This window comes from Thamnophis sirtalis, unplaced genomic scaffold, assembly GCF_051295495.1.
Source record: "Thamnophis sirtalis isolate CommonGarterSnake01/CBP01778 unplaced genomic scaffold, rThaSir2_p1.2 scaffold_4, whole genome shotgun sequence".
NCBI lineage: Eukaryota > Metazoa > Chordata > Lepidosauria > Squamata > Natricidae > Thamnophis > Thamnophis sirtalis.
Window position 1 is genome coordinate 99616326 of NW_028261384.1, and position 14924 is coordinate 99631249.

A 14924-nucleotide genomic window follows, 5' to 3' on the forward strand; every position below is an offset into this window, starting at 1 on the left:
TGGCAGGATCCGCAGAGGTGGTGCGGGATCTGTGGCTGGCAGCCCTGGTGGTGGTCCTACCCACTCTGGATGCCCCAGTGGCATCGGAGGACAACTGAGGAGAGGTGGAAGCCCCAGCGCTGCCCCCGGTAATAGAACGATCCGCCATGTAAGCTAGGTTGAAAGGGCTCAAGCTCACGTTCACTGAAATACCAAATGCCAATCACAATTGAAGCAGGAGGCCGTGAGAGATCAAACTCGTGCTCCTGAAAAATGGTGGCAAACCGACGTCCGTGGAGCAATGAATCTGGTTATTTACATCACTGCGGGCGGGAAAATGAAGCCACGCCCAGCCACACTGTTTGTCAGCTCAAAAAGGGCTCCAAAATGGCCCCCACGACCAACCACAGGGGTGGGAGATTCAAATTGGTGAGGTACAAAGGCTGCTGCCAGAATGGAAAACACCTGCCTTGTATCTTGCCAGCGACTGCAGCTGTGGCTTCCAGAGGCTCTCGAGGTCGAGGTAATCAGGGAGCCCAGCCATAGGGCGATGGGGGCATCCGGGCTCCGCGCATCACCAGGCAACCTCGGGGGAAGGAGGGGGGCAACAGACAGTGGCTAGAGCGGGCAGCATGGGTGGCGAACCAATCCCCAGCTGCGACAAGACAAAACGAAGGCGGCAAACCAACCTTCCCACAATGAACAATGGCATGCCCTCACCTCCAATAAAGAGGTTTCCTGGCCCCGAAGGCTCCGGGAACGCTAAAATCCAATTGCCACTTTAAACGAAGAGAAAACAAACCTATTTGTAGAGATATTTACCGCTCCATGAAAGGAGCTCAAGCTGGTGAAGGGAATTCAAGCTGAATAATAATAATGATGAACTTGTCTAGTAACCCAGAGAGAATAATTTTGTGTCTCTTTAGGCTGGACTGAGTTAAAAAAACTGAACCAGTCCAGTCAGAGGAGGCGTGGCCAGCAATTTGCATAACTCAGTCTCAAGGCTAATGGACAAAGTTAACCCACGCTTAGATTCCCCAAGCAGCACACAGGAGAAAGATGGATTCATGGCAGGAGTATTTCGCTTAATCCTGGAATAAAGAGCCATCTTAAGAGTACAGATAAAGCCATTAAAAAAGAAAATACTTTAGTAAACCCACTCCGGTTGCCATTTCAAGTTACCCGCCCGAGTGTTGATTGCTGAATGAAAGTTGTGTTTTATTATTTTTTCTTTGTTCACATTTTGTTTTGTCTTTTGATACTGCATCCCCTTCCCTTGTGATTGTAAGCCGCCCTGAGTCCCCTCAGGGAAAAGGGCGGCCTATAAATTTTAATAAATGAAAGTAAAAAATGAATGAAATGAAATTTCATCCAGTGGACATAATGCATTATTATTATGCTTTTGACTGAAAAGCTGTTTATTTTTCTTCTATCTTGCTCCCCTGCCCTTTACTGTATTTTCTCCTCCCCTTCCACATAATATGTAGGATGAATTGAAAAAGCTTTATACCCAGCTACAATTTCACAAGACCAAGAAGATGACGGCCAACAACCCTCACCTTCAGAAGAAGAGAAGTTCAAAGAGGGGCTTAGGCCACACTTTGATGAGACGTATCACCGAGTTTCCTGAATCTATGTCCCGCCAGTGTAGCAAAAAGGAAAAAATTGGGTCTGTCAGTGGAAGAAGACAAAGTCATTCTGGTTCCTATAAGCAAAGATGCTCGGATTCCAGAAACCTGAGCATGAAATTGAAGGAGGGCTTATCTCCCAAGCACAAAGTGGTCTTCCAAGCACAAGGTGGGATTTCACTGAAGAAATCTCATAGTACCTATGACCAACCGAGGGATGTTAAGGCAAACAGTGAACTAACTAGAGATGATAGTTGCAAAGAAACTCCTTTGTTGGATTCACATATGAGGAAAAAGCTATCCAAGAAAGCCTCAGAGAAATCTGACAATGAGTCTGTTTTTTCAGCCACTCTGGTATACAAATCAGCCAGTGCTCATGATTTGTTGGCAGATAAGAAATCTCTGTATCCCAAGTATTACACTCTGCAGAAATCCCTTAGTGTTGCCAGCAGTGAAAAAGAAAACACCTCACTGTTAACTAGAACAGCTAATTTAGAAAATACCTATAAACCTGCTCAAGAGAAAGACATAAGTGCAGTAATGGAAGACACCATGCCAGAAAGTGAGAAGTCCAGGCACACTGAATTCAGTAATGTAGTCTCAGAAATTGAGGTGAAACAGCTGCAGAGAGAGGATACAGCAAAAGGAATTGAGAGACATTTTCCGGAAGGCAAAAGCATTATATGTCCATGGGAAGCTGAGACAGACCCATCACGACCACTAGAAAGCAGAGATAGGAAGGACGTAATACCCGCTCCCATCAGGAGCATCAGTATCAACATTCCTGATTTGCCTGAGAGAAGACCCCACACCATTAAGAAGGTACCACCTGAACCACCCATCAGGCAACAAAGTTTGATTCACAACATTGAAAGATGTGTAGCTCGGTGGGATGCTTACAATCAGAAGGAACATCCTTCTCAGCCTCCTGAACAAGGACCCCCAAATATTCCAGTGTTAGTAAACACATATCTAACAGAAACAGAAGAGGGTTCTTCATTAAAACCTGACATGGAAAAGACTATGCAAGGAGAAGATAAGGTGCCATCTTCTTCTCGAGTGGAATTAGCCAGGCTAGCCTCCTTTGCTGCCGACGTTTGCCCTTGGGAGGTTATGGAAATGCCCATTCCAAGCAAAAAAGACCTAGAGGTGAGCGATTCAGGTAATCAAAACAGCTCTCCTGAGAAACAATCACAAACCCTCATTCCCAAAAGCTCCATAAAAAGCTTAGGTATAGCCATTAAAGCATTCAACCATTCAAAGTTAAAGGGAAGCATAAGTTCCAGAAAGAACAGTGAGAGCAGCGAAGCCAAAAATGAGAAAGACATCAGTGGAAAGCCCAAGTTGGCAGAAACAGCTTTAATCCCTGCTGAAAGATCATCAAGACAAGTAGTACCCTCTAGGAGTCCTGAATATAGCAGGGCAAAGCAAATCAGCAAACAAGCCACTATCTGCCCTTGGGATGAGGAAGAAGAAGCTTCTCCTAGCTCACATAAAAATAATTTAAATAGAAACCTTGAGTTATGCCCTTGGGAGATGAAGGAAGATATTGAGGATAGAGTGTGTAATCTACCAGCCACAGTTTCCAAAGGTGCTAAGGAGATCTCCCCGGACAGATTGGAAAAGACCAAGAACCAATGGGGATCCATGTGTCCCAGAGAGGGACTAGACGATCAAAACGGAGAGAATAAAACTTCCGACCTGTCGTCATTGGTTTCAAAAACAGACAAGAAGGCTGAAATTTGTCCCTGGGAAATCAGTGAACCAAAACTAAAAATTGAAGTAAGTCCCTGGGAAAACAATGATCCCTCAACATCAGAAAGCAGGCTTAAAGGGAATGTAACTGAGGTTTCCAGAGATGAGAAAAAAGGAACTGGAGAAGAAGCATTTGTGAAAGAGAACAATCAGAATAGGGAATCTATTTGTCCATGGGAGAACATAGTTGGGGAAGATGTATTGATCAAGTCTACATCCAGGACCCTCAGTCTTTCCAAACTCACCTCAGGGAGTTCAGAAAGCCTGGAAAACCGAAAGACAACAGTTTGCCCCTGGGAAGCTGAAGGCACTGAAACTGCTAATAAAGCAGAAATCTGTCCCTGGGAAATGTTGGCGCCTTCCAATCAGGATACAGAAAGAGCAACCAAGAAGACTGTAGCCATTGGATCTAAGTCTCCAGAAAAGGCACATAGCTCACAAGAGACAAGTAATCTTTGTGAAATCTTGAATGCTGGTCAATTGTCATCTGAGTCAAATGTTAAAGGCCTAAGCTCCCCCAGATCTGGCAGTGCAGAAAACATATTGGCAGAAATATGTCCTTGGGAAAGTGTGGATAGTCCTAAGATTATTTTACAGAAAGAAACAAGTCCTTATAAAATGTTAGAAAAGGTAAGCAGTCTCCAGGAAGCTGTCTGCCCATGGGAGAGTGTTGATCCCAGTATACCTTCCAAAATCCCTTTAAAGAACTTTGATAGCACAGAAAACTTAAAGGCAGAAGTCTGTCCTTGGGAAATGACCAAAGAAAATGCTTCCAAAGCAGATGAGGGCTGCAAAAGTACTTCTCCAGTGAGTTTGTCCAAAACAACTGCAAATCTGAGCAATTTACAGGAAGATGTCTGTCCATGGGACAGCAGAGAGCTTCAGCAACTTTCACCAAGATCTGGTGACCAAAGTCTGCCTCCATACGATAGTGGCTTAAAGAAATCTGATAGTATTAAAAGTGTAAAGGTAGATGTTTGCCCATGGGAAACCTCAGAAGAGGTGAAGATATCTCCATGGACTGAAGCCATGCGCTCATTTAAAACAAAAAAGCAAGTCTCAGCTATGCTTTGCAAAGAGAAGGAAGGCAATGCACTTAAAAGTCAAAGCTCCAATAAAGCTTGGAGAGAAGCAGCATTTAAAAAAATTAAGATATCAAGAAGTAATCAAGGATCTATTTTTCCCTCAGGAAGTATGATCACTGAAGAACCAACTACAAAAAGCAGTCAAAATCCACATCTATTGCAAGTTAGTTCTAAAAATACTGGAAGTGTTGAGGGTGTGAAGGCAGAGATTTGTCCGTGGGATTTCCAGGAGCATCAGACAGATGCTAAGATTGAAGGACCACCAGATGAAAGTACCTTTAGAAAGGAGTCAGACCAGATTTTCAATTATAAAACAGATACAAAACCTTTAATAAGGCAGATAAAGAGACAAGAGGAAGTAAGCAGCCCACAAGAATCTATTTGTCCTTGGGAGAGCATGGCACAAAGAAGCAGCCAAAGCCCAACATTGGCCAAAGATGGTTCAACGAAATCAGAGAATGCTGAAAGAGCAGAGATATGTCCTTGGGAAGTTGGGGATGAGGAATCCAGTGGCAAGACTGATCTCATGGAAACAGAGCCTACATCTAGCAGTAATACAATAGTAACACAGGATATCAGTGGAGTTTCAAAATGCAATATGCTGACAAGCCCAAGCTTAAAGAAAGCCTGGATAGATATGTCAGCTAAAGTATTCAAGTCACATAGTCAGCAAGCTACAATTTCTTCCCAGAAAAATATTGACACACTCTCATTAACACCCAACAGTAAAAGCTTAGACCTGTCCATCAAACCTGACAATACTAAAAGCCTAAAAACAGAATTTGGGGAAATGCAGGTGGCTGGAGCTACTATGAAAGCTGAAATATGTCCCTGGGAAGTTACTGAAGCTCCACTGGAGAAGGAGACCTCAAGGAAAGCTTCCAAAGAGAATGTGAAAACAGATTCAAGAAGCTCTGTTGAAACACAGGAAACTCTGGAAGAAAGTAGCAATTCTCTACAGTCTGATTTAAATGCTGCAGGCATCGAGGTAGCCAGCATTTCTTCAAAGACATTTGTTGGTTCAGAAAATATGGAGACCTCCCTTCAAGAAGCCAAACAGTCAGAGTCATTCAGTAAGAGAGAGATTTGTCCATGGGAAGCAGAAACAGAGGTACCAGCAAACACTGGGGAAATAACCCAAAGCGCGCACATGGCTGGGCACATGTCTTTGAGCCACAGTCTTCCAAGGGCACAGTCTGAAGGTACAAACAAGATCCTTTCATCAGGAAGCAGAGAGGACATTTTCATAGACAACACCTTCTCTTCGGAAGCAGAGAAAGATTCTACACTGACCAAAACTTACTCTGCAAAAAATGAAAAAGGCTCGGAAGCCTGCTTAGGAGAGACAGAAGAAGTCAGTTCTGTGCCTATTGTGGTAGCCCAAAGCAAAACAGAGGAGAAACCAGAGGCTCAGGAAGCAGAAGATCCTAGCAAAATCATATCAAGTATCTGTCCTTGGGATTACAATTGAACGGGCAAAAGTAAGATCGATGCTTTGAAAAAAGCTCTTTCTTGGATGCAAAATGGTTTAAAATAAACCCACCTTTTAGATTTAAAAAAAAAGACATCTACTAGTTGCGGTAATAATGCTCACTATATATTGTTAAGGGGAATAATACTGCATACTTTGGATGATGAAGCTGTGGTAAGACAGGACTGTTTTTACCCCAAAAAGTTGTCTAATTCCACCTTTAGTTGCAGAGTAGTGAAAGTTATCTGTGAAAACTTGCATTTTGTTTTGGAATACAAACATGTAATACACGGATCCCTTTGTGTATTTTTTCAGCCACTGCAAACCACCCACATCAAATATTTGTAAACCATACCACCTGAGTAACAATTCTATTCACAGTGAAAAGCATCCACTGAGAATAGGCTTTAAACAAGGTTGAATTGGGGATCATTTGGCAAGGAGGTTTGCATATAGCAGTAGTTATGACATACATCACTGGATAATGGCAATAATCATAATTAAGGAGAATTATTATTTTGTTGTTACAAAATATTACCTATTGGTTCCTTATTAACTTAAAAGACTTTTCACTAACCTTCTAAGATATGCTGGCTTTACAGGGTAGTTTACAAGTTTAATAAAATATAGAAATACAATTACAAAGAGGGAGTTTTAAAAAGAATGATGATGTCATATCTGGAAACTGCATAGGAAGGAAGTTCCAAAGGCATGGATCAGGGGTGGGCTTCCAAATTTTTACCAAGGGGTTCTCTGCCCAGTTGCTAGGTAGGTGTGGCCATGATAGGCGTGACCCAGTTGGCTACCTGCACCAACCCGAGGGGGGGTTGCCCCACCCGGACTCTGGAGGTTTTCTTTGAGCCTTCCAGAGGGCAGAAACAGTCTCCCAGGCTCTGGAGGCCAGAAATGGGCCCGTTTCTGGCCTTCCTGAACTTCCGGTAGGACCATTTTTCGCCCTCCCTGAGCCTCCGCGCAAATCCTGCACTTACCTACGTCCAAAACAGGCCATGTGGGGACTCCTTGGAGAGGCAGTGTGGGAAGTGGGCGGGGCCAGCCAGGAGAAGGATTTAGGGGTACTCTGAACTGTACAGAATCTTAGTTAGAGGTTCTCCTGAACCCCTGCGAACCCCAAGCAGCCCACCTCCGGCAAGGAACTATCACTGAAAAAAAGTGATAGCGATTAGGAAATGCTTAACCTTGTTCAATATTACGACAGAGAACAGAGCTTCCATTGCAGATCTCTCAGCCCCATTCAGTCTATTCCTCTAAGATGTTAAAGCTGTAAAAGATAAAACCAGCACCTTAAATCAGTCAAGAAACCTACAGCAAAGTTAACGAATTTAGAATAAATTGTAACATGGCCCATGTACCACAAGTTTTCCACTTTAAGTAAAATCAACATTATTGAGGCAGTAGATACACTGGAATATTGACATGATATCTACGCATTCGCAAAAAAACTTCCAGGGGATGGCTGCCTGTTCCTAAAGTATCTGTTATTGCAGGAAGTTACAGTAACGAAATGGGAAAAAAGGGCTGAAGAGGGGGAGGGAGGGGAACTGGTGATACAAACTATCATTGCTCTCCAGTTTATTTGCCATTGCTAAATGAGTATGCCTACTGCATTGCAACTAACCAAATTATTTTTCAAAAATATGGATGTTATGTGGGACTGAAAGACATTCTCTTTAACAAAATTTAAAATTTCGCTTTCTTGTAAACTTTCTTTTTAAAAAAGGAAGAGGCTGGTACTTTGAAGCCTGTAAGCTTCCAGTTTATTTATATAAGAAATTAAAGAAAACTCAAGCAGCCTGGAGTTTTTGTTGTTGGCTGAAATCTCAATTTCAAGCATGCTGTGGTCCTTACCTGATGGGCCAAGCAGAGTTTCATTTGTATAGTATTTGCATGGGAGGCCAGGAAGAAGCCCCGGGGCTAAACATTGAAAATGGAAAAAAAACCACACAAAAACCTTTATTCTGAGAAACTATTTTCGTAATGTTTCCAAAAATCTTGCATGGTGGACAGTAGATGTCAAGCTCAAATAGAGGCTATTATTATTTTTACTTCTGGAGAAAATGCTTTCCAGGTTGGCATGCCTGCTATGAAATTCTGAGGACTGAAAAAATATCCAGGAGCATATTTTATCATGCTAATTCAGTTCATGCTGAATATTGCTTAGAAAGCTACCCTATTCTGAAATCAGGTCATTGATCCAAGTATATGTATATGTCTACACAACTGCTTCACAGTATCAGCAATTTAAAAGGTGGTGTCAGCCCTGCATGGTAGTCCAGACCAGGAAGCTGAAATCTTTTATAACTACATTTCTGGTTTAGACTCATTTTTTATCAGATCGTTATCTAGACTCCAGCTCTTCTTCCTGTGTCTCAAGGTTATTCTCATAACTATTATAGTAGATTTCAAGTTGCTGAGGTTGAGAAACATTGATCTGTATAGCAATGCTTTTCAACCTTGGAAACTTTAAGATGTGCTGGTTGTGGAATTCTGGTAGTTGAAGTTCATACATTTTAAAGTTGCTAACGTTGAAAAAAAACTGGTCTACCGGTTAAACAAACCACAACTTTCAGGAACTCAAATATGTAACTTTCAAATTAAGAAGTCAAAGACTGAAAACAGTATAATTGCTATGTCACCAACTACAGGGAGGCTGCTATGCCTTAATTGATGCTATCTACATGAACTCAGAATATACTCGGTGCTTCACTACAGCTGTGTATTACAAATAATAAATAAATAATAATTGTTGCATTTTTATAAGGATTATATCATGAGCTATTTTTTTCTGTGGCATTTGCATAGGAAAATGTCATTTGTTTCCTGCAAATCCAGCCATTGTGATTTGAAGAGCTTAGCTGCTGGCTTAATATGATCAGCAAACTCAATTTATTGCTGTTTATGTAATAGTTTGTGGTTAAACAAATTACAACTCTGTGTATATTCCTTAATATTTAACAGAACCCCTGAGTGACAGGCCTAGTCCCTCTGCATAACACCATCCTGACTTATAGACTTTAATAAGAGCCATGTAACACATGCAAATATTTTGGGTTCTACCTGTCCTGTCACATTAAATTGTTTCATGGCTAGGGAATTCATGAACCATCTTTAACCATCAGTTTTTCCAGCTATAACATGGGAAAGAGAAATGTGTTTTATAGAATTATTATAAAAATCATATAACTTCTATACAACTAGAAAGGCTTTTTGAACTATTGGAAGTATTATACAGCTTTTAATAATCTATTATTGGTATGATTAATATTTGAGAAATGATTTAATATAATTTATTGAATGAGTTTCAAACATCCCTACCATTGCTAATCCCACTAACCTCTTTTCTGCAATAAACCATCCCTAGATTATCTCATTCTTATTTGGTTTCCCAATTTGTCTATCAAAGCTCTTTCTCAACTATATTCATATATAAATATCTTATTGAAAAAGCCAGAAACTAAAAATCTAAGGAATGAGGTATAGTAAAGGAGATATTGGTTTGTTTTAATTTCTTTTTTAAAAGCTATCCTTGCCTTATGTCTCTGTAGATTTTATTAGAGACTTGGATGGGATGAAACCAATTAGGAATACACCGTAAGATATATTTATACTGGCACTCCTCAACTTATCACCACTGCAGTGATGCAGTGATTAGAATGCAGTACTGCAGGCTACTTCTGCTGACTGCCAGCTGCTGGCAATTTGGCAGTTCAAATCTTATCAGGCTCAAGGTTGACTCAGCCTTCCATCCTACTGGAGTGGGTAAAATGAGGACCCAAATTGTTGGGGGCAATCGGCTGACTCTGTAAATCGCTTAGAGAAGGCTGTAAAAGCACTGTGAAGCGGTATATAAGTTTAAGTGCTATTGTTACCATATGTTGAGCAACCATTCAAAATTGCAACATGGAAAAAAGTGACTTATGACTGGTCCATGCACTTGCCATTGCTTCGGCATCCTCATGGTCAGGTGATTGTTATTTGGGCATTTTGCAAATGTTGCACATTTACAACAGACAAGTCACAGTGTCCCATAGTCGTGTGGTTGCCATTCGTGATCTTTCTAACTGACTTCTGACAAGCAAAGTCAATAGGGAAGTTGGCTGGGAAAGTCAGAAGTCACAGTCATGTGATGCTTGACAATACAGCAAAAAAGGTTGGAAAATTGGGTTTGGTCATGTGATATCTTTCTTAATCATACTGCTTAATGACAAATTTTCCAGTACCTATTGTGGTCATAAATTAAGGCCTCCCTGTAATAGGCAAATCAGAAATTGTTTCAAATTGTGGTTTCCTATCCTAAAATAAACTATGATTTATTCATTAAATCCAGGGTGTAAATTACAGTAGCCTTAAATGTATTATAAATCTTGTGTATAAATCCTATGCATACTGTATTGTCCCAGATCTCATGTGAGCAATTTGCTTAAAGACACTGATATTTCTACCTTCTGAAAAATTTGTTTAAGTTGATATCTCCTGCCTAAACATTATTTTTTTATAAAGCTTTTTAATGATGTCATCCAATCAATGACTTGGTCACCTGTGCTTTTCAACCACAAGATGGCATACTCTTGAGAATGTTTATTTGGCATTGTTGCAAACAATATTGGAAATTGGTACTTTTGAAAAACAAAAGCAATTTCCCCCTCCCCTCATGCTAAGGGCAGAAAATATACATTACACAATATTTTCTTTGACATTGTTGCAAGCAGCATTCAGAAATCTGATATTTTTGGAAGGCACAAACTAAAGCAACAATAGTAACAGAAACTTGTTAAAGGCAGGAAATATACATTATAAAATATTTTAAAACATAGTTCTTCATTATAATCTAAAGAAATAGACTAATAACTGTTCCCCGAAGGAGGGGAAAAATATAAATAGTAGTAAATTGAAACAATAATTAAGTAGAGTTCAGCTAACACTAAAATAAATAAGGCTAGGGAAAGCCATTTGTTTTTCAAAAATGTCCTGTATACCTTTTGATACATGCAATGTCATATTGTGCAGTCCAACAATAAGATTATATAGATGTTCTTAAAGCTAAGCTATGAAGCAATTCAAAGATATCGCCCTTATTTCTATTATATTTATGTGATAAATATTGGCCCAGAGAGGACTATCTTTCAACAGTAGAGCACAAGGAGGGATGCCAAAGGTTGCAGATTCATGAAAGAGTTAAGAGTGTACTTCAATTGATATGTTTTATTTTCTGAATTAACTTCTTAAGTTCCTCTTGATTAGAAGATGTGAACCCAAAGAAACAATGGATACTATTCATAAAGGAAAGATTAGGAAGCTATGAAGACCAGCCTTATCAACGTTACAGACCCAGATCCACGATTAAGAACCCTCACTGAGTTAAAGGATTGGAGGAAACTGCTTTTGAGATGTTGTTTCATTGCTCAGAGACTTCCTCCACAAACAGGCAACACACATGGCATTGGCTGCTTTATAATAAATCTGAGATTCCAAATTTCCCTTTTGAACCCTCGCTTCCTCTGAGTTGTCTGATGTACTTTTAGGAAGTGCTACTAATCTAGTATGTCAAATGTGAGGACTATATTGTCCCTGTACTATATTAAATATCAAAGAAAGTTATCTCCCTCTGTAGCAATGTAAATACAGTAATGATATATATTAAGAGAAAGTATATCTCGTTTTTTATGTATATTTTTTATTTTTTATTTTTAAAACAGACACAACACAAAGAATCCTCCTTCTTTACATACTGTAGAAAGTCTATCAGTTGGTTACCAAAGACTTTCGTGCATCTCTTCCACAGTCATCAACCATAATTCATATTAACATCCTAAACATCCATAATATTTAGTAACAAAAATTTCTAATCCTTCTTTCCAAATCACTGTTTAGTTTACATCCAATTTCCTTATGTTGTACCCATGCATTTATATATGCTTATCATTATCCCTCCTTTGTTTGACTGTATCTTTTATCATAACATTTTCCCCCTAATAATCAAAACTTAACTAAATTTAACTTAGTTCTTTTTTTATTAACTTTTATATATAACAAAAAAATTCCTAATCTTCCTTTCATAGGTACCATTCAATATTCATATCCAAATATTACTTATCATAGCAATACATATGTATACAGTATCATTATCAATTATTTATTTAACTATATCTATTGTCACTAAATTTCACTGTTTAACTAGTTTTAGATTATACACTTTCATCTATCAACCTGTATTTTTCCAGTAGCAAAACAATCTCATGTCTTCTGCCATTTATGGTATCAGTCCTCTAATCAGCTCCTTAATCAAATTTGTATGGACTCCTATTTGCAACTCATTGCTTAAGTCTCTCATGTAATTTCGATGCCCTTCTTCTGTTTCCTTGATCAGCTTATCTTTAATTGTCAGTGGTGTTTTCAATGAAGTTGCTAATAAAATTTCTCTTTTTAAATCTATAAATTCTTTTATTTTTTCTTCTTCTGTATCTTGCCATCTAGGATAGAATTCCCCTCCATTTAATTCCTCTTTCTGTATTCCACTCTTTCCATTTCCAGACATAAATCAATCACCATAGATATCAGCGGATTTAATTTCTTTGTGGTTATTTTTCTCTTTGATTTTTAGGACTCTAACCTCTACTTTTTCCACTTGATAAACATCTCCAACTTCATCATATTTTACTGTTAGATGCTCTAGATTTTCCAACTTCTTCTCTGTCCTCTCAAATGTGTTTGATAGTTTCTGAATTTCTAACAATATCTTTTGCAAACTTAAAGTTTCTTTCTGCTGTTGAGATTGTGTCATTATCTCCAGTTGACACACACTGCTGCTCTGGCTTGGAAGATTTTTACAAGATTAAACATAAATTCAAAATCAGGTCTTACTTCAAAGGAACATCTGTATGCTTTTCTTATCACTCGCTATAGACAAAACAGTGAGCACCTTGAAGTGCCAAGCCAGAATAATCAGTAAGGAAAGTAAAAGTGTTTTGTTTCCAATACACAAACCTCCAGCCTCCGAGTAGCAGTGTTGTCTTTCCCTCTGTTGTTACAATTTTCTTTGTTGCCTTTTGTATCTTTTTTATTCCAAGTTTAAAAAAAGTAAAATTCTTGAATGAAATAGAGAAGAAAAAGGGAAAAACACACACAGTAATGAAGGAGAATTTTAGTCCATAGGTTGCAAATAATAATAATAAAAATGGATAAAAGACAACTTAATCCATTCATTTTAAAATCTTGCATAAATTCCATCCATGAAAGTAGCATTTAAAAAGTAAGATAACCCACTGTCCAAAACCATTCAAAGCTTAATTCTGCCGCTTATTTCTTCTGTTCTCAAATTTAAATTAACTTTAAGTTTTTTATAGGCAGTCTCTTTTAAAACGGTAAAAATTCTTCACCAGCTGAAAACACTTTCTCTTTCTGTATCCTGCCGTTTCGGAGCCGCCCCAACTTCATCAGCCATGGGGCTGTGCTTTTGTCGCCAGCTAGAATAACTTCTCCTGAATCGATCAGGGACTTTGCGATGTTCCTGAGATCAGAAGGACATATTCTTCCCATTCTCTGCAGGACGGTTTAGGTCCGTTTGGACCACCCAGCGGCAAAAGTACTGGCGGTGATCTCAGAGCATTAAGATTGCACGTCGTCTCTTCGGGACATTGGATCCTCCTCTTGTATATCTCGGTTTTTTACTTCCATTTTTTTCTGGGAAAACAACTGTAGCCCTCAGATTATGTTTTGAACATATCTGATATACTTCTTTGGGAAGCATGTTGTTGGCATGATCATGAAATGGGGCCTATGGGCTTAAATAATCACAAATCATCCTCTCAGAACATTCTTTCCTCTTTTGTTTGTATCTGAATAGTTTGCACTATATGCTGCCTACTGTGATTTCAATCAAGTTTATATATATATATATATATATATATATATATATATATATATATATATGTGTGTGTGTGTGTGTGTGTGTGTGTGTGTGTGTGTGTGTGTGTGTGTGTGTGTATGTATGTATGTATGTGTATGTGTATGTGTGTGTGTGTGTATGTATATGTATATATATATATATATATATATATATATATATATATATATATATATATATATATATATATATATATATATATATATATATATATATATATATATATATATATATATATATATATATATATATAAAGTTACACTCAAAATTAAAGTGGAAAAAAACACTACAGGCCGATCCAACTTTGATGTAATGTCCTTAAAACAAGTCAAAATGAGGTTCAGTAGTGTGTGAGTGGCCTCCACATGCCTGTATGACCTCCCTACAACGCCTGGGCATGCTCCTGATGAGGTGGGAGATGGTGTCCTGAGGGATCTCCTCCCACACCTGGACTAAAGCATCCCCCAACTCCTGGACATTCTGTAGTGCAACATGGTATTGGTGGATAGAGCGAGACATGATGTCCCAGATGTGCTCAATTGGATTCAGGTTTGGGGAACGGGTGGGCCAATCCATAGCATCAATGCCTTCGTCTTGCAGGAACTGCTGACACACTCCAACCACATGAGGCCTAGCATTGTCTTGCATTAGGAGAAACCCAGGGCCAACTGCAGCAGCATATGGTCTCACAAGGGGTCTGAGGATCTCATCTCGGTACCTAATGGCAGTCAGGCCACATGGACGGCTGTGCAACCCCCTAAAGAAATGCCACCCCACACCATTACTGACCCACTGCCAAACCGATCATGCTGGAGGATGTTGCAAGCAGCAGAACGTTCTCCGCGGCGTCTCCAGACCCTGTCACGTCTGTCACATATGCTCAGTGTGAATCTGCTTTCATCTGTGAAGAGCACAGGGCACCAGTGGCGAATTTGCCAATCTTGGTGTTCTCTGGCAAATGCCAAACATCCTGCACAGTGTTGGGCTGTAAGCACAAACCCCACCTGTGGACGTCAGGTCCTCATACCACTCTCATAGAGTCTGTTTCTTCCCGTTTGAGTAGCCACATGCACATTTGTGGCCCG

At 39.4% G+C, this 14924-nt stretch overlaps 1 protein-coding gene across 1 annotated transcript in view; it reads left to right on the plus strand.

Annotated features, from left to right (window-relative positions):
• GPR179 (G protein-coupled receptor 179) overlaps nucleotides 1-6685 on the plus strand; it is a 47535-nt gene extending 40850 nt beyond the window's left edge. The window contains exon 11 of the mRNA XM_087713564.1: nucleotides 1467-6685. Within this exon, the coding sequence (XP_087569690.1) occupies nucleotides 1467-5918 (4452 nt within the window). The 3' untranslated portion in view covers nucleotides 5919-6685. The remainder of the gene's footprint in view (nucleotides 1-1466) is intronic.
• The last annotated feature ends 8239 nt before the right edge of the window (nucleotides 6686-14924 follow it).